The 20,725-nt window shown below is 38.2% G+C and overlaps 1 protein-coding gene across 1 annotated transcript in view; it reads left to right on the top strand.

The window, feature by feature from the left end:
• Positions 1 to 20,725, top strand: part of tex11 (testis expressed 11) — a 212,359-nt gene that overhangs the window by 118,822 nt on the left and 72,812 nt on the right. Inside the window, exon 16 of the mRNA XM_051935388.1 lies at positions 17,475 to 17,612. Within this exon, the coding sequence (XP_051791348.1) occupies positions 17,475 to 17,612 (138 nt within the window). The remainder of the gene's footprint in view (positions 1 to 17,474; positions 17,613 to 20,725) is intronic.

Below are 20,725 nucleotides of genomic sequence, written 5' to 3'. Positions count from 1 at the left end.
GTGCAGCTATACAATTTATATCAAAATTTGAAAGGTAACATACCACAGGTGCCAGTACAACCACTTCTGCCCAAGTGAGAGCACATGTGCCACTGCATAAACTGTTCACAAACCAACCTTTGTGGCCCCTCTTCACACATTTGGGGTTGATTTAGTTGCCTCTTGTGCTTTCCTACCCATGGAGCATCTCTTGACTGCCATCAGCCTTTACCAGTATAGGCTGGCATCACCACCATGAGACATCAAAGGTATGCAACTCTCAATCATTACCCCTGTAGGCCACCCCTAGAGTTGTTTGCTCACCATATGCGTACTCGTTGTGCTAAACACCTCAGTTCAGATTTAGTCCACTGGTCCTCTGCTTGTACCACAGGTCATTCCTGGAGGTGATGGGCAGGTGGCCCCACCCCTTGTGTTACCACCCACAAAGCACAAGGGTCATAACTAAGGCCAACATACAAACAGGAAGATGTACATAATAAATTAAACATAAATACAAGTAACTGACATAAAGTTAGACAAAATATACTCAAAATATGAATTTTAACCCCAGCTATGGGGAAAATGCTGGTTGAAACATGACAGTAATCCCTCCCCAACGGGTGGCTTCCAGACACCCCAGTCTCTGTCATGAAGTAATAAGTGTCCATAATTTGCAAGAGCTCCCAGTGGGGACATGAAGAGAAAACCCAGAGGAGGAAGAACAGGGGATTATCATGATGAGGGATTCAAATAGTCCTCCTCCAGGTGGCCTCAATAAAGAGAACAACACAGGTGTTTGAGCACCACTTCCTGGTGGTCCCAGCAGGGCAGATGAGACAGCTGGCTTGGCAGCACCTCTGTGTGACTGGCAGATGAGACAGCTGGCTGGGCACCACCTCCTGGTGTTCTCAGCAAGACTGTTGGCTAGTTACCACCTCCTGTGGAACAGCTAACTTGGCACCACCTCCTGGTGGTCTCTGCAGAGACCACACTGAAACATATAAACTGAAAGATGAGTCAATAATGTTTTCAGCCACCTCTAGTGTCTCTAAAGGCCTCATCTGCATGTCTGACGTGTTGCTTCCTCCAGGGGCCATCCGGAACAGCAACTCAGGCAGGGTGGCCCTACTTAGGGTCACTTTGGACAGGAACACCGGCATGGCGGCCCCTCCAGGGTCACTGCAGAGAGGAAGACCGGCATATTGGTTCCTCATGGGACCACCACGGAGAGGAACACAAGCAGTATGGCCCCTCCAGTTGTCACTGCGGTCAACAAATCTGCCGAGATTCCCCCTCCTGAGGCCATCACAGGCAGCAACTTGGCTCCCAGCAGGGCTGACTAAAGTGAAGCATAAAAACTAAAGGATGAGTATTTATGGGTTTTACTCACTTGTAATGTTCCTGACAATTCAGACTGAAGATAAATTGCAGGCAGTAGTATCCTCTTTTTCACCAGCAGTTGGGCAGTCAATGCTTCCATTTTCTCTTGGGTGAGTCCACTCCATGTTTTCGGTTTCACTCAATACAACTACTTGGGAGCTCTTCCAAAATGAAATTTCAAACACTTCCAAAGGGACTTGGCTGCATTTGGGAAATCTTGTATATGCCGCGCAAATGTTGACACCACACTAACGCCTTCCACTGATGTAGGTATGCTGGCATTGGGTTCGGAAGCTTTTTGACAGTTTCTGGAGAATCATTCATATCTTCGGCTGCATTCTTCTGTGTCAGTTTATTTCTAATATCCTGGATTTTTGGTTCTTTATTTGTAACCATACAAACCATAGTTAAAGACGTGATCGAAGTTTCTACATAACTTGGGATAGATAGATCAAAAAGAGAGGTGGCAAAAGCTGGTGGAGGCAATAAGGTAAGTATGGTTGCAAGCATGGTGGTTAGGTTAGTGATAGGTTCCCCTGACATAGCTGTAGATGAATAAATTAGAGGCTTGATCATAGCAATAGAGTGCTTGGACTTAGGAGATTCAAAAAGCTATGCAGCAAAAATAGGAATTGCAGGCTAAAGATATTCTGTAGCCATTAATATTGGGGACTTAACATGTACAGGATTCCTTGCCTTAACCTTGAATAAAATTATGAAGGGCTTGATTTCTAAACTGGCATGCAGTGGCTTTGGCGATTCAACAATTTCAGGAAAATAAACAGGAGTAGATAGCTGAAAGCACTCCACAGCAAAAACAGGGCCCTTGAACTTTACTGTTGACTGGCAGTACCAGTTTATGCTCCGAAGAGTTTGTAATGGCAGCAGGTTTATTTTTAGCGAAGGCAGTGAGTTTGGGGCTTTCCACTGTGTAAGCCACATACCACTTAAGCAGGTAAGAAATTTTTCTCCTGAGAATGAACAATATGATTGTCCAAATCATAAAAAATGCCCTCTTTCAAATCATACATCCTGGCTAAGAAAGCCCCCGCCTCAAAAAACTGGTCTTCAGTTTCTTTTATGTCATTGTATTTTTTGAGCCGAATTGGTGGCAGTAGGCCAGTCCTCATAATAAGAATGAAAACGCACATTGACAATGTATAATTAATCTTGCTCAAATTCAGAAAAGCACAGCTACAAAAACACTTCCAAGGTTACCCACTAGGGGAGGGGGGGGGGGACCCAAAAGGCTGAGTTGAATGTTGATAAAATAAAAGGTTTATTTTAGTGAACAAAAGGCCATACAAGCCCCAAAGTTTCGAAGAGCACAAGGAGACACCTGAAAAAGCAAGGCAGTAAACAGTAAACAAATTCTCAATACAGAATCCAGAAATCACAATTGGAAACAGAGCAGAGGGTCAAAAAAAATAACAATGACCACAGTCCTAATCTGAAATCCAGAGGCGAGGTCAAAAACAGAGAAAGGGTTGAAAAAATCAATAAGCACTGTCCCAAGACGAAATCCAAAGACAAAGCTGGAAAACAAAGCACAGGGTTGAAACTCCAGAAAACACAAGTAATACCAATAACAATACCAGGAAACCCCCCCAAAACTCTCCACTCATTGGCGCATTTAATGAACCACCAGGAACTATGGGAGGCCCTCCCTTAAGTAGGGCGTAGGATCATTCCTGGCGATGATGGGCCGGTGGCACCACCCACAAAGCACAAGGGACATAAGTAAGGCCCTTCCCCTTTTCCAACATACAAACAAAAAAATGTACATAATAAACAAACATAAATAAAAATAACTGACATAACATTAGACAAAACACACTCAAAATATGAATTTGAACCCCAGCGAGGATAAAAATTTTGGCTGAAACATGACAGAATGGCTCTTATCCACAAGAATAATGTGCAGGGCAAAGTCTCCATTGATGTCCCTACTTAAAACATAGAAAACACAGTCCCCTGTGATCAGCAAAACAGGAGGGAAATTGGATATGCTCCACCCGTTCTCACTCTTTATTCCTCTTCCCTCTGATTGGACATGTCTGTCACCTACTTAGGCAACCTAGGCATGGTCACAAATTGAGATGGTACAGTCTGGCACATCTGATTGGCTGCCTTCTGTTTGACGGGTCTGTCATTTAAAGTTGACCAGCATTCTACCTAACATAGATGTCCTAAATCAGACCTCATGGTTTTCAGGCTTCATACTAGGAATAAATAAATGATGATGGTCATGTGGACATCTTGGACACCCGCCATTCAACACATAAACACAGGGGGCAGCATGGTATATTGATCAGGTCAGGGTGGCGCATATTGCCACCACAGAATAACCGAAAAGACAGCAGAGAAAATTATAGATTTGTAGGGAGTTGTAGAACCCAGAGGAAACTGATAATTCAGTGCCCATATAGTGTAATAGGACTACAACTAAAATGTAGCTACAAAAAAGCCATATTAAACTAATGGCTTTTTAGCCGTTTTTTTAATTATTCTATAGTATTAGCCTGGCGAAAGTATTACAAATTGTTGTTGCATAACAGCAAAAGGCTGTCGCGCCACTTCATTTCCATTTGGCTCTTGGAATTATAAGCAGGCTTTCATTTGAAAATCTGAGGTTTTCGACTTGGAGTGTAATGGGACAGACATTCCAAAATGTAGGACGGTGTGAGATTTTTTAAGGCTTTGTGTAATCCATTAGTAGTATTTTAAAGTCAATTCTAAATGACACGGGTAGCTAATGTAACAATGCTAAAACTGGTGAAACGTGCTCAGATTTTCTTTTTCTAGTTAAGATTATTGCTGCTGCATTCTGCAATAACTGTAACCAATTGATGTCTTTTTTAGGTAGTCCTGAAAGGAGTGCATTACAGTAATATAGTTGACTGAAACTCATTTTTCAGCATCTTGCAAAGTTATTAGTGGTCTAACTTTAGCAATATTCCTAATGTTTTTTTTAAATGCAGTCCTAATAATCAGATTAATATGTGATTTAAAATTTAGGTCAGAGTCCATAGTTACCCCTAAAATCTTTACCTCCAACACAACTTTTAAGCTTCAGGGATCAAGTTTATTTCTAATACTTTCACTATATCCATTTTTGCCAATAACTAAGATTTCTGTTTCCTTCTCATTTAGTCTGAGAAAGTTACTGCTCATTCGTTTGGAAATACAAGACATGGGATCAGAGAGCCTACAGCATCATAATCATCAGGCGCTATCGATAAATACAACTGTGTGTCATCTGCATAGCTGTGGTAGCTCACCTTGTGCTATGAGATAATCTCGCCCTAATGGAAGCATATAGATCGAAAGGAGCAGTGGAACCACTATAGATCCTTGTGGTACACCATATAATATATCATGGGTATCTGAGGTATAATCACCATAACTAACAAAGAATTTTCTACCTGTTAAGTAAGACTGAAATCGTTGGCAGAGAGGCCCACCCATTGACTAAGGCAGTTTCTAAGAATATTGTGATCAATAGTGTTAAATGCTGCACTCAAGTCTAAGAGAACAAGAACCGATATACGGCCTCTGTCCCCATTAACCTGCAAGTCATTTAATACATTAACCAGTGCAGTTTCTGTACTGTGATTTGTTCTAAAGCCAGACTGAAACTTGTCAAGAATAGAATGTTTATTCAAGTAATCATTTAGCTGTGTAATGACAGCCTTTTCTAGAATTTTACTTAAAAAAGGCATGTTAGATATTCGTCTAAAATTGTCTGAAACAGAGGAGTTTAGATTATTTTTCTTGAGCAGGGTTTTGACAAGTGCAGTCTTAACAGTCAAGGAAGACCCCCCATATCTAATGATGAGTTCACTATGTCAAGTACACTATCAATTAGCACAACAGAGACTTCTTTGAAAAAGCTTGTCGGTACTGGGTCAATGACACAGGCAGAGGATTTTAGTTGGGAAATTGTGCTACATAGTTCAGGTAGATCAATTCTGGTGATATAATGTAACTCACTTAAAATTGAATACTGGGGTTCAGCTGGATTAACTTTGTGGGGATGTACTATATTATTTGTAAAATCATTAATTTTGTGTTTAAAAAATATAGCAAGCCTCACAAGTTTTGCTGGTAGTTTTTAGGAGGCATTCCTTACTGAGTGAACTGGGTTTAGAAGATGATCAGTAGTTGAGAATAAAACTCTTCAATTACCAACATTATCATTTATACTTTTAGAGAAATAGGACTACCTCTGCCAAGGAGGACTACATTGTTATATTCAGTTCTTTTAGCCTTCAGGATTTCATGTCAATGTCAATGTCAATTTATTTATATAGCACATTTAAACAAACATAGTAATGCTGTGGCCAAAGTGCTTTACAAAAATAGAACAAATTAACATAAAACATAAATAGAAATAAAATATATGAACATAAAATAAAATACATAATAAATAGAAGTAATGTTATATACATAAAAAATAGAAGTAATGTAATATAATCACAAAGTGGAAGCCATCAGTATTACTGAAGGTCACGGAATGCAAGTGAATAGAAATGAGTCTTTAATCTTGTTTTAAACAGTTCAATTGTAGACGACTCCTTTATATGATGAGGTAAAGAGTTCCACAGGCGAGGTGCGACAGCTGCAAAAGACGTGTCCCCCTTGGTTTTACACGTGGTACGAGGGACAACCAGAGACAGCTGACCAGAAGATCTAAGCACTCTAGATGGCTGATGTAAAACACACAGTTCAGATAAATAGGCAGGAGCAAGCCCATGTAAAGATTTAAAAACTAGCAGCAGGATTTTAAAATCAATTCGAAAACTGACAGGCAGCCAGTGTAAAGAAGCTAAAATAGGAGAGACAGAGTCATACTTTCTTGCCCCAACCAGAAAGCGAGCGGCAGCATTTTGTACCAACTGTAACCTGTGTATCAAAGATTTGTTAATCCCAGAATACAGCAAGTTGCAGTAATCGAGGCGAGAAAAAATAAACGCATGAGTAGCTATCTCAAGATCCCTAGAAGATAAAAAAGGCTTTATCTTACCTAATAGACGAAGTTGGAAAAAGCAACTCTTGACTACAGAATTTATTTGTTTCTCAAAAGAGAGGTTACTGTCAAAGGTAACACCAAGATTGCGGACTTGAGGTTTGGAAAAGACAGAGAAAGAGCCGAGAAGACCAAGACCAATTTGGGCTTTAGCTGATGGACCCACTATAAGCACCTCCGTTTTATTTTGATTTAGATCAAGAAAATTATTAGCCATCCAGGATCTTAATTCAGACAGACAGTTGTGGAGTTGATTTGTTGTAGAGTTGCAGACAGGAATATAAACCTGAGTATCATCAGCATAGCAGTGAAAAGAAATGTTAAATTTCTTAAAAATTGCTCCAATAGGATGCAGGTATATGGAGAATAAAATAGGACCCAAAATGGATCCCTGAGGAACACCATATTTAAGAGGAGCAGTAGATGAAGAAGAGGAATTAAAAGTCACTGAAAAGTGTCTACCAGTTAAATATGACCTGAACCAGTTAAGAGCAGCCCCTTTAAGCCCAACAAGATGTTCAAGCCGCATCAGCAATATTTCATGGTCAATATTTAATGGACTATCAATTTAGATTTTCTCCATTTACGCTCAAGCTCTCCGACATGTTCTATTTAAATCAGACACTGGGTTTTCCAGGGTATAATAGTGTTGGAGAAATTCTTAACTGTCTTTTCAGGGGCGACTATGTCAGCTACAGCTCTTATCTTAGCATAAAAATTTTCCACCCAGCTATTAACATTGTTAGCCTTGTTGAGAAATCACTGTGAACGGACAGATCGTTTAGAATATTAGCAAACTTTAAAGCTGCAGATGTATCAAAGTAACATTTTTTAACAATAGGTTTCTCATTAGTTGTAGTTATCAGTATTTCTACATTAAATAATAGGAAAAAGTGATCAGATATACTGATATCCACGACCTTCCTCACTTCAACTTTTAATCCTTTTCAATGACTAAATCTAGTGTGTGTCCACCGTTATGTGTGGGTGGTTGACGTGCTGGCTGAGACTAAATGAGTGCAGGAGGTTCATGAAATCTCTTGCTTTCAGGTCACACTGGTTATTGAAATGAAAGTTAAAATCACCAACAATTAGGAACCTGTCAAAGTTAGTTATTATTATAGATACTATGTCTGAGAATTCCTCAATGAAGGACGTGTTATATTTAGGAATTCTATAAATGGACAATACGAGTGACTGGGACACAACTTGAATAATAGTGGCAAGATACTCAGAAGATGCAGTTTTCGGGGATCAATTCACATTGCCTTCCTTTATTACATGTTATATGGAACTCACTCACCTGTATAGCCAAACTGATATTAGATAGTTATCTTACACCCAGATGCTGAAGATATTGCTGAAATGTGTTGAGAGAGCCTCTTGCCAAACTTTTGATCTCCTTAAGAGTTTTTTCTTTTGAGCTGAAGACTGTTCACAGTGTTTTCACCAGCTTCAGTAACTCCAAAAGCTTCTCCAGGTCAACCAGCTGCTTATGCTTTTCTGTTGTTTGTCCGTGACTCTTTCAAATTTTCCTGTCGTCAACCCTCTAGTCAGATGTGGCGTCAACTTCTACTGAAGGCCTCGTCGAGGAGAGTGGCTCTGGATGATCGCGGACAGGACTAATCTGTCTCGGCAAAATGAATTTTTTGCCAGGATCGGAACATTTGTCTTGCTCCGTTCGATCGTCCCTGGCTTACTGGGGCTGTAGTTAGACTCCACTGGTTCAATATACCAGTCACCATCTTGGTTTTCCCATGAGGCTTCAATGTCTTCCCTGTGACTGTCCACGTGATTGTCCTCATCAAATAGGGAGTTGCTCAAGGCAGCTAAGACAGGGATCAGTAGGTGAAGACTATGGCTGCTAGTGTCTGTGCCAGCTGAATGCGCAATGGGTGAGCTGGGGAGATGAAAAGGGTGTGGTTGTGGGCTCTGAAGGAGCTGATGACTGCTGGTTTACTCTCATTTTTAATTCTGATTTTTAATCTCATAGATTGTCACCAGTTTTTTAAGGATTATTTATTTATTTATGTATTGAAGAGAGCACTGCACTTTTTGGACACTTTTTTTTGCTGGTTTAAATAAAAGCTCTATGTTCATTTTTGCACCCATCCCTTGCTTTGAAGGAGTGTCCTTATTTGCTAGGCTCATTCCTTGGGTACCTTATCAGCGGTAGTGGTTTGAAGAGAATCCCCAAGAGGTCTGCAGCTGACCCTAACTATTGCCGGTTCAGGGTTTGTTCTATAGCACATTCATATAGTAAGGCCTAATTACTTAATTTTTCCAGGTGAATACAGACATCCTCATTATCCATCTGAAGAAGACTTGCATCTAAATTGTTATTTACATAAATGCACCCCCGTTTCTGTTCTGTCTATCCTTCCTAAAAAATGTGTCCCAATCTAAGATAGACTCATCTCCTTCTTTTGATTTATCCAGTTTTCTGTTACTACTGTAATATAATTATGCTCATCTACCTACAACTCCAGCTCAATTGTTTAATTTTTATACTTTTAGCAATTAGACAAGCTATTTTTAATGTGTTTCATGTTTTACTTTTGTGCCTAAAGTTTGGGTTAGAATTTACGTTACCATGCATATTTTTTACACCATTGCTTTGCCTTCTCATAAATAGTTGAACCTGACCTGTCCTAAACTCTCTGCCCTCCCATTCTCTAGTTTAAACAATCCTTGACTAACCTACTCTTATGTCTTCCCAACACATTGGTGCCCCTCCAGTTCAAATGTAACTTGTTACAACAGAACAGGTACCATTTGTTCCAAAAGTAATCCCAATGGCCCATAAACCACACATTAACCCGCAGTCTTACCTGGTTTAGTGTGTGGTATAGGTAGAACTTCAGAATAGACTACCTTGTAAGTTGTGCTCCTCAGCTAGGCATCTAACTTTTTAAATTTGATTTGCAGAACTGACATACTACCCTTGGTATGTCATTTGTTCCAACAGGATAATGGCAACTGGATCTCCCCCAATCTGGCCAAGATCCGATCAGTCCTTTAAGGGAGGTCTCCCACCTGTGCACCCGAAGGCAACACACTGTATGAGACTCTGTCTCTGGAGCAAAACTGCGCTTCAGTTTCCCAAATGATTGAGTACCCAACTGTCACAACCTCTCTGTTTCTGGGGACTGGTTTTGAAGTATACCTTTGGGGCTACTCATGCCTGCCTACCATCTTAGACTCTTCAGACAGTCCAGCTCCATAAAGACCTGAAAACATTTGACATTTGTAATTCTGGGGTAGATTTCCCTGGATAGTATGCACCATTTGACTTGCGTCTTGTGCCCGTGAACCACGTAGCTACCTGTCTGGCCTTGAGTCTCATCCTGCCACTTTAAGGGTGCACAGTATCCCTCTGAAGGACACTTGGGTCAGGTCCGCTAATTCTCTACTACAATGCAGGGCAGCCAGCTCCTCTTCCAGTTTAGCAACCATGAGCTTGAGGTGCTAAGTCAGCTGGCATCTCTTTCAGACTGGCTTCTCTGAGCCATCCTCAAAATAATCAATTTTTAATATTTGGCTTTAGATTACTAAACTGCTTAATTTGTTTTATTAAATTTAAATGATTTAACTTAAGTTATTAAAATTAATAAATTGACAAAGTAAAGAACTACTGTACAGTGGAACCTCGGGTCACGACCGGAATTCGTTCCAAAACTCTGTTCGTGACCCGAACTAATTTCCCCTATAGGATTGTATGTAAATACAATTAATCTGTTCCAGACTGTATGAACTGTATGTAAAAAATTTTTTAAAGATTTTTAAGCACAAAAATAGTTGATTATTTGTTTATAATTGTTTTTTATCTTGCCTTGCCTTTGTTTAATCTTTTTATGTTGCACTTTGAGATTTACTGGTAATGTAAAGTGCCCCTATAAATAAAATGCATTATTATTATAATTATACCATAGAATGCACAGTGTAATAGTAAACTAAATGTAAAAACATTGAATAACACTGAGAAAACCTTGAACAGAGAAAACTAACATTGCAAGAATTCACGCTACAGCCTTATGAACCGCTCACTGTAAAACTTTTTTTTTAATTAGTTTTAAGCACAGTAAAAAAAAAAAAGAAAATTTGAAAAATCCTTAATTTATGCAAAAACTAACCATAAACAACCAAGAACACTAACATTGCAAGAGTTCACGCTACAGACTTACGAACCACTGTGAAAAACCTTGAACAACAGAGAAAACTAACATTGCAAGAGTTCACGCTACAGCCTTACGAACCGCTCGCTGTAAACACTTTTTTTGATGAGTTTTAAGAAAAAAATGAAAATTTGAAAAATCCTTAATTTATACAAAAACTAACCATAAACAACCAAGAAAACTAACCTTGCATGAGTCGAATTCTGGCATGAAGGAAGTGAGGAGGAAGCTGGGTGGAGAGGAGGTTGCAGTTTTGAGGGAGAGTCCCTCTGCGCAATGGAGGGATGTTCTCCTTCAGGTGTTTTCTCTCTTGTGATTTTTTGGATTTCTGGTGTTTTTAGCTGTTTAGCTTGTGGATCAGACTTCGCAAAATTGCGGTCTAATGTGACTTGCCTTTTCCTACACATTAAAATTTTTCAGAAATGCAAGACGACATGGTCGTTCATCATGTTTATCACTCTGTTCGCAACCGCTTTGTCAGGGTGGTTCTTCTCGAAAAGATCCTGGCACTCGTTCCATTTTTCCATGATGGCTTTTATTGCATCACTTTTTTAACCGCCCTGTCCTCTTTTTCCCCTGAGGACTGCTCCTCGGTGAGCAACTTATGCTGCTCCTGCTGGAGTTCAGCGAGTTCCTCCTTCGTCAGCTCCTCCTTGTGATCCAGGACCAGCTCCTTGATGTCCTCACTGTCCACTTCATGACCCATGCTCTTGCTCATGGACACAATCTCATCCACGACAGGAGGCTCAAATCTTTCTAAATCCTGTTCAGGAACGCATTCAGGCCAAAGTTTCTTCCAGGCCGAGTTCAAGGTCTGGTATGTGACGTCTTCCCAGGCTTTATTGATGAAGTTGCTTCCAGCACTTGAGGCCTCTGCTTGGTTAACACTGTAACTCCTTTTGCAACATCAGCTGCTTTAATGGCCTCGTTCTGCTTTAGAATAGTCGAAATTGTACATTTTGACTTATTGTACTTGGCGGCAAGATCAGCAACACGAATACCACGCTCATACTTTTCAATAATTTCTTTAATTCGATTTCAATTTTCTTCTAACGTTTCTTCTCAGCAACACTACCACTCTTCACTTGCTTAGAGGCCATAGTTAATTGCAAAACTAATGCAAAAGCACACAAAATAGAGCACAAAGAGTTCACAGCGAATGCACGCACATCTGACCGAGAACTGTGTACAGGGAGATACTGAACACGTGCGGAAATCATTGGCGCGTATGAACCGGAAGAGAAACTGGCTTGTTCGTCACCCGAGTGTGTGGTTGTGAACAGAAGCAACAATTTAGCGAACTTTTTGGTCATAACCCGATTTTATGTGTTCCGAGACGTTCGTGACCCGAGGTTCCACTGTAGTTATTTACACTTTCTGACCTCTTAAGCTGTTGTAATACTGTCTCCCTCGACTGACAAGTTATATGTCTTTCTCTGAAGTTATTAAATGTTACTTTTTTCCTGTCTTTTCTTATCTTTGTGCCCTACTTATTACTTCATTACTTTAAAGCTCTAAACTTACACCTTATGAATTCCTATTATTGAACCCTTACGCTGTGGCCTTCTTAATTTCAATAACTTTCTTGACAGCTAAAAACTGTTCTATGAAGTGAAGTTTTTTAAACCATACTTCCTTCATGCTTACTGATATCTACTGCTAGTTATTTCCTAATTTAGTTGGCTGCCGCTTCTGTCTGATCAGCACTCTCTTGCTAGATGCTTGTTTATGTACTATGAAGCCCTCTCTTAACCACTGTGAATCAGCTACCTACCTATACTTAAAATAAATGCTTTCGTCCTAAGAAATGAATTTTGTATGTTCTTGCCTTCTATTAGCATAAAGCATCACTTTTCAAGTGTTGAATGGTGTTTTTTTAAATTGTTCTTTATATGCCTTCACTTATTTCAACTAAGGAATTGCTTGTTACTTTAAACTGTCTAATGCTACAGTGTTAGTTATTTACTTACAGACTTGCAGGTTTCACCTGCTGCTTCCTGCCCTCCCTCTCCTCGCCTTCCTTGCCGACTTTAGTTTTGAATACAAATAACAAGGACAAGTACAAAGAGCAAGTGATTTTCCTAATGCTTCCCTAAAAATTCCCACACATCTCCTTTGCGGCAACCAAAAAATAAACATTTTAGGAACAAAGTTTTGTATTTTAATTAAATTTCACACAGCAGTAGTACAACACACTTCATACTTCAAATTCAATGAGTAATGATGATGTCAGTACTAAGTGACATCTATTTTGATTGATTATTAAAGGTTGTAGTATACTTATGGAATGCTACATATTGTAAAATACTCAGTCATTCTTATCTTTATATTACGTGATGTTCTGTACATGAACAATTTATAGTGAGTTGTTCATCAACATTTTCTTGTCAGTCTTGCCTTATCACCTACTCTTCACTCTTTGCTGTCATACAAAACTCTAAATCACTTTGAGATGGTTTTTCTCCATAAAGGCACTATATAATATATTAAGGTGGATGATTGTTTGTTTGCCTTCAAGCATTGAGGTTGTACAGCTTGTGAAACATAGTGACACAATTTTCAGAATAAAATGTCAGACCTTTTGTAAAAACCTCACACTGTTCCATTCCATTCGAACTAGTATGGGGTTGAGGTTTCACTTGTTGCATGGGTGCACTTGGGTCCTAATTTGGGATCCTGAAGTGGTTTATCATGTGGTGGGTGCGGCAACCTGCTGTACCAGTGCATGCTCCCAACCTCACTCTCTCTCTCTCTCTTTCTTTTTGTGTGAAATACTTACTAGCCATGTAATTGTTGGTACTTCTTACTCTTTCCTGTACTTGATATATTTTTTATTATAATTTGACATGAAAACCCAAAGAATTTTTCTGCTAAAAACAACACGGTGCACATTTTCATAAATTCAGGCTGTGAAGAAATTACGTATTACTTTCAACTGTCATGTAAATAAGTAGAACATCTGATTTTAATACATGCTTCATTGCAAATTTATGCTGCATTAACAGTTTTATGCAATGATAAACATCATAATATGAGGTAAAAAAGAAACATACTCTGTGTATAAGTTTGTAATTTAAATGCAAACATGTTAATAGTTATAAAGACCAGGGGCCTCATGTATAAACGGTGAGTACGCACAAAAATGTTGCGTATGCCCATTTCCACACATCATGATTTATAAAAACTAAACTTGGTGTAAAGCCACGCACATTCTCACGCCAGCTCAATCCATTGCATATGGTTTTGCAATCTGGCAGCACCCAGCGTCAAAGCAGTGCTACTGTTCCTGTCCCTTTATTTTTTAGATTCACATCCCTGACAAGGCTTTGTCAAATACACTGAAATTAACCACATATCATTTATTAGTTTAAGGTATCTGATTGTAATCAACCTGTAACAATATAATGGTCCTCGAAATGGCCAAACTATTCCAAATACCATAGCTGTTTTAGCGTTGTTACTCTCAGTGCACCATTCGGAGAATTTTAACCCACTTTATCTGAGTGTGGAATCACAGCTCTACAGCAGCTGATTGGATAGAGCAGTGTTTCTCAACCTCGGTCCTGGGGACCCACTGTGGCTGCAGGTTTTTGTTCACACCAGCTTCTGTTTTTAATTGGACTCCTGGGCTAATTCAGTGAACTGTTACTTCCAAGGTTCTGTGTTTTGGGAACAATATAGAAATTAGAAAACTAAGTTTGGTTAAAAAGAAAAAAAAATCTTATATATATATACATGTATATTAAAATGTACCAAGAAGTTATATGGGAATAATGTATTTTTCTCTTTTTAAGAATATTTTCATCTTGATTTTCATTTTACTTTTCTAGGTGTTCTAATTGTTTAATCCATTATTTACTAATTAGTGGATCTGATGCTAAAGTACTTGCAGCCTTTGCTTATTCAGTGTTGTTTGCTAGCGTGTCTGCTCTGCTCATTTTTAATTATCATTAACAAGATACAACAAAGGGGAAATACTGCACAGAGAAAGGGCAAAATATGATGAAATCAACAAAAGAGGATTAAGCATTTAAATCTAAAGCAAAAGCAGAAATATTTCTAAATGTCTTATAAATGTAAAAATCATGCTGCTGTGCTTTTCTGAATGTAGGATAAAAGAAAAATAATTCCAGCTAATTAAATGAGCTCATTGTTATCAGGTGTTGTCACTGATTAGGAATCCAGTTGGAACAAAAACCTGCAGCCACAGGGGGTCCCCAGGACCGAGGTTGAGAAACACTGGGATAGAGGATTATCGGGATTTAGCATCTACCACATGCTGCCTCAGCCATGCGCACAGTCAATTTGAACTGCACCCATACCGCAAATGCTTCAGAGCCTTTCCTGTAAGGACCTCGCAGTTCAGAAACAGTTTCATCCCCAGAGCTCTAAACGCACTCACCCATTCTATCAAGTGCACCTGGTTAAAATGTTTGGACGTAGAATTACAATTACCTCACTGTAAACTTGCACTACAGTTGTAATATTGCACATCCTGAGCCACTTTATGAACCATTTGCACTGTCTGCACTATATGTACATGTATATTATACTTATGCTTTCATATTGTATGTTTTGTTTTTTATTGTATTATTATTATTATTACTGTTTATTTTCCTATAAAATGATAAAATATGCATATTGCATATTGAATCTCAGTGTACCATAAAATAAAAATAAAGGAATTCAATTCAATAGAAGAAAACGCATATTTACTGTACATATGATGATGACTGGCTTCTAAGTTGATTTATATTTCCAAGCTGTTGATATCATTTTTAAGATGAAATTCAGTAATGTATGTATATTACATTATACAGATACATTTTTAACTTAATTTAAATAATGTATACTGTTAATAATTAAACGTGTGGGTTCGGTGGCGCAGTGGTAGTGATGAGCTGGCGCCCCGTTCAGGGATTATTCCTGCCTCGCGCAGTATGCTTGCTGGGACTGGCGTGACTCTGGATGGATAGATAGATGGAATAATTAAACATGTACTACGAATATATTACAATATTCCTTAAATGTTTTGAAGAACCATCTTTCGATGCTTACAGATTGCTTGACATATATTACAGTGATTATTTTGTGACGATTGGTTACTTGGAGAAAGAAAAGGAAGGACAGGAATTGGGTGTTAGTACATTTGAAAGAGACAGTACTGCAGCAGTAAATTATTTCATTGAGCATCGTGCACAGCGCAGCAAGTATCTTGCGGGAGGCAGGAACAACCTCTGGATGGGGCACCAGCTCATCACTATCACTGTGCCACCGTTCTCCCATATGTAATACATGCTTTAATCCCTGTCATCCTTAAAATGATATAAAGTATACATCTTAATATTTAAATTGTTCAGAGAGCTGTAATATCATGAATGTAATGTATTCTGTGTCCTGTCGGTGTAAGAGAAAGTCCGTTTAAGAAGCAAATAGTGATTCACACACATAGAGTACATAGAAGAACACATAGAATACAAAGCATTTAACGTGCTACTTTAGTTATGGTTGGATTTGAGAAACTAGTAAATTAAACAATTTTAAGATGAAGTATATGACATTCTACTTTAATGTACAGAAGCCGAAAGAGGACATGCAATATCGTTATTTTTTTAAATTGTTTCCTTGAGATAACGGACTAATTTTATCGAGATCTTGAGAAAACGAACTTTGTTTTCCCGAGATACAGGAATAATTTTATCGAGATCTCGATTAAACAAAAGATTATGAAATAATTGTATCTAATGTTTAATGTTTAGCTTATTTAGGCCACGTCCTAAATAATGTTTGAAAATGGCAGAAGAGCAGAACTATATTGATCAGCGTGTCACATTTTTGTTCAATTAAGGGCTGATGCAGGCTGAAATATGTTTATGCCTTAGTTTAGAAAATAATAATGTTAGTATCCATCATTTAAGAAGACGGTTAGCAAGACTTCAGCTATACAGTAGTCGCAATGTAAGCGAGCCTGATGCCTGGAGCAAAGGTTAAGTTTTGTTTTCTCAAGATCTTGATAAAATTAGTCTGTTATCTCGAGGAAACTATTTAAAAAAACAGCAATAATGCACGTCCTCTCTTGGCTTCCGTATTAATGACAACATGGACTACATGATTAAAGTGGAAATTTTGAGATTAAAGTTGACATTTCAAATTTTTTTTCCACTGTGTCCCTATTTTTTTTTCTTTTCTCTGTAACCTCATGCTTCCATATGACACCCAGACAGTGGGCTACGACTCACCTTTTAACAGCAACTTTCATATCTGACCACTTCTTTTTATTTCGGGGACTGTGCTACTTTCTGAACTTGAGAGTTTCTCCGCCGCTCTATGTCACTCGATCAACTTCCTTTTGCTGTTTATACCACTGCTTAAACCAACAAATGGTATGTGTTTCCTTGCCTCCACTTAGTATTCGCTGAAATTCTTTTTTCACTGTGCTTTTGCCATTGTCTTTTCACAGAACACTGAATTTAACGGGTTATTTATATTGATTTGCATATTCTAAGAGCCGTAATTCTGGGAGGAGTCGAGGTGGGGCGGCAGGCGCATCCACGTGCGTTACATTTTACGCTGACCAGGATTTTTGTAGTGGAAGAACGTGTAAGTTGGCGTATGCACAGATTTATGCATCTGGATTTTTTCGTATATACGCACATTTCTGTTTTTGTGTGTATGCCATGTTTTAATGTGAATTATATCCACGGCGTTATACATAAGGCCCCCAGTTGGTAAAAGATTAGTAGTTGTCATCCCTCAGAGTTATTGGAAGGTCTTGAGTAACTATCATCATTACTATAACAGCTGAATAGGATTTGTGTATAGTCATGTTGTAGAAATTATACATATTTTTATTTTATATTTTTTACTTATTCCTAACCTTAAATTGTACTATTCCATTATTCACCCAGGCAGAAAAATATCAAGAATCATTGCAGTGGTACAACTACTCATTGAACTTCTATTCTCCAGGACAATTAGATAAAAACCTTGGTAAACTTCAGAGGAACAGAGCTTCCTGCTACTTACAGCTTCAGCAAATGGAAATGGTATGTGTTACATTATATAAAATCCAAAGCTTAGGATTTGAAATTGATTTGTGTTGAAACCAAATCTTAAAAAATAATATAGATTCCCTTTAGTAAGTGAACTAATTCCAAGTTGTTCTTTTGAAATTTATTCCTATGAGCCTAATGTAGAACATTTTATATAATGTAAGATTCTTTAGTTATGTTTATGTTATGGTTATTGTTTTGGGAACTTCTAGCATGGTATCTTTAAATCTGTCCTAGAAAGAAACACTTTCATTTAATAGGTTCAGTTGGATAGACACATGACGTTAGTCTGCCCTTGTGACATAGCTGTTAGTGTATTTTTTGCCAAGTGTAAAGATACGGGTTCTGCCAGAATGAGAGGGCAAGCTCCCTTCCTAGTTATTATGTGTTGAAACAGTATCAGCTTGTTGGATATCTGACTCAAGATTTTAGGGTAGTACCGTTATTGATAGATATATATTTTTTTTTTGCTGATTTCCTAAAGGTACTTGTTTTGAATTGTCTCCTTTTATATTCTTTATTATTTACACTTTAACAAAATATCTTAAATCCCATGCTCTTACGACAGTGTCGGGTAATTTACTTCAGCTCTGCCCCCCACCAAACACTTCCCCTTTTTGCATCTTCTCCTCAGGAAAATAGATAAAGTAAAAGAACATGTAAAAGTTAAAGTATACATGTAATGATGCATCATTGATAATATGCCCAAATTATAAGGAAACAGTTATATTTGAGTGTTGGTTACAAACTATTGCATACAATCTGATAATTTTAGATGTGTAGTTTTAGATGGCACACAGATTTATTGTTACACTGTATTACTTCTGGTCTGCTCTTTTCAGAATGGAAAAATGGCTGAGAGAGCATGCCTTTGAAAGGCTCCCTCTTTATTGTCCCCCTGTACGCTCCTGACGCACACTGCCAAACACTTCCTGAGGCTATTCACCAATGAAACAGCTCATGCACAACCCCCTTTCGCAGTTCAGCTATGTTTAATATGGGAAAGTAACTTTAACCAATGAAACAGCTAGCATTTTTCCAAACAAACAAGGAAGAAAGGAAACAAACCATGAAAATTAGCCCAGAAGGTGCTTTCCTTATCGATGAAACTCTGGGAGTAGAAAACTGGTTTGTCCATCTTCCTGACTCTTTAACATTACAAACAAAGACATACAAAATATTTATCAAATTATATGCTAGATATCACTCATTTTACATTCCACCACATTTTAACTTTAACTTTGAATGCTGATAATTTAAGTAATTTGAGATATTTAGTTAAAATATATATATTTATGGTTCTGCCTTTGTCCAGAAACGGCTCCATAAGCTTTATGACCTTAGTCTCGGAAAGTCTTTCTCCCATGGGATGACTGGGATCTTTCCCTGAATAAGGAGTGGCATTGCACATGTACTTTGTCAACATGCCTATGTCGATCAAACACAGTAAGCTCTGCAGTCTAATTTGACTTTATGCTATAGAAAGATAAGTAAACAAATACTGTATAGGTAAACAACAATTCCTTTTGTTGCTTATACCACTGCTTAAGCCAACAAATAATACGTTTTTCCTTGCCTCCACTTTGCATTCGCTGAAATTCTTCTTTTTTATATGTGCTTTTACCATTGTCTCTTCACAGAAAACTTAACGAAAAGGGCTATTTATATTGATTTGCATATTCAAATATGTGAAATTCTGGGAGGAGTCGGGGTGGTGGTGTAGGCATGTGCATGTGTTTTAAATTTCATGTTCATTTGAAGTTGTAATGGGGAATTGAGTGGAACTTGGTGTACTCACAGTTTTATACATCTGGATTTTCTTTGTGTGTATGTACATTTCCAGTTTTGTTCATACACTATGTTTTCATGTGAATTCTACACACAGTGTTATACATGAGGCCCAAGAATTGTTGTGGTCCTTTTTTTCCTGATATGTTTTTAATAACATTGAATTCACAATATGTTCTTTCATGCACAAACTTGTTTTTACTATGGACACTGCCATTTTGTGTCTTTGTTTTGTTTGGTTGCCTAATGGTTGCTAGGCAGGATGACTGAGAATGTGCAACAAATGATGCCATCACCTCAAGGGCTTGAAAGGTCAGATTCACGCATTTTCTAGTCACGTGATTTTTTGATGGTGAATCTTTACATTCAGACTGTCTATTTTGTTACAATTTGATCTTGACTATGATCTACATCTTTCATTTTGGCTTTGGTGTCATCAACTGGCCTTTGACCCTCATTTATTCTATTTGATATTTTTTGATATCTGATTAACGCTTTTGGTTTGCTGTTTAGTGTACTTTCCATCCTGTGATCTTTAGTTTAAAAATAAATGATTGCTTTCTTTGCATTTAGTTATTACAGCTGGGTTTGCTTTTCTTTTTAATATATACACCAGTTGGGAAAAACACACAGAAGAAATCCAGCTTGGAATAATGTAATATAATATTGCAAATGTGTAATGCAGATAATGTTGTGATCATAGTCCCAAGACTAACACTTCATGGAATAGACACTTTGGCTCACATCAGGGCCACTGCTGTACCAGGAATGTTCACTTGGACCCTATGCAACTGTTGTATTTTATCAGTACTTGGCACAACTGCCACTTATTCATTGTTACTGCCACACACACCTGCTGTCATGCTTCAAACTGGCTAATTGGAAGGCGAAATGACAGTGTCAGTGATGGAAACATTGTATCTGAGAATGAGTAATGGTTGTGTACGTATCAAGAATTGACTCTATAAACAGCTATGTATATTGTGAATACATCTATAACATGCAAGGCCCAAGCCGAATATCGTAGTATGTGGTGCTATCAGTTACAGTGCATGTTTGTGACTTGTGTTTGTGAAGAAGACATGAAATAGTGAAATCTTCATCAAAATCACTGTCCAACTGGTACTGAACCCATGTCTGTTTAGAATGGGTGATGTATTCTTCTTGCAATACATTGCCTGTCTACATTCCAGCCATGCAACTCAACATACTATAGGAGCTCTTCAACAACTCCCCTGGCTAGTTCGCTCACTGGACCTCTCCTTGATCAAGCATGTATGCAGCTGGATTGGATGTCTCCCATCCCAGTTATCAGTCTC

This window comes from Erpetoichthys calabaricus, chromosome 12 (genome assembly GCF_900747795.2).
Source record: "Erpetoichthys calabaricus chromosome 12, fErpCal1.3, whole genome shotgun sequence".
Lineage (NCBI taxonomy): Eukaryota > Metazoa > Chordata > Cladistia > Polypteriformes > Polypteridae > Erpetoichthys > Erpetoichthys calabaricus.
This window is presented reverse-complemented; position numbering and strand designations above follow the sequence as displayed.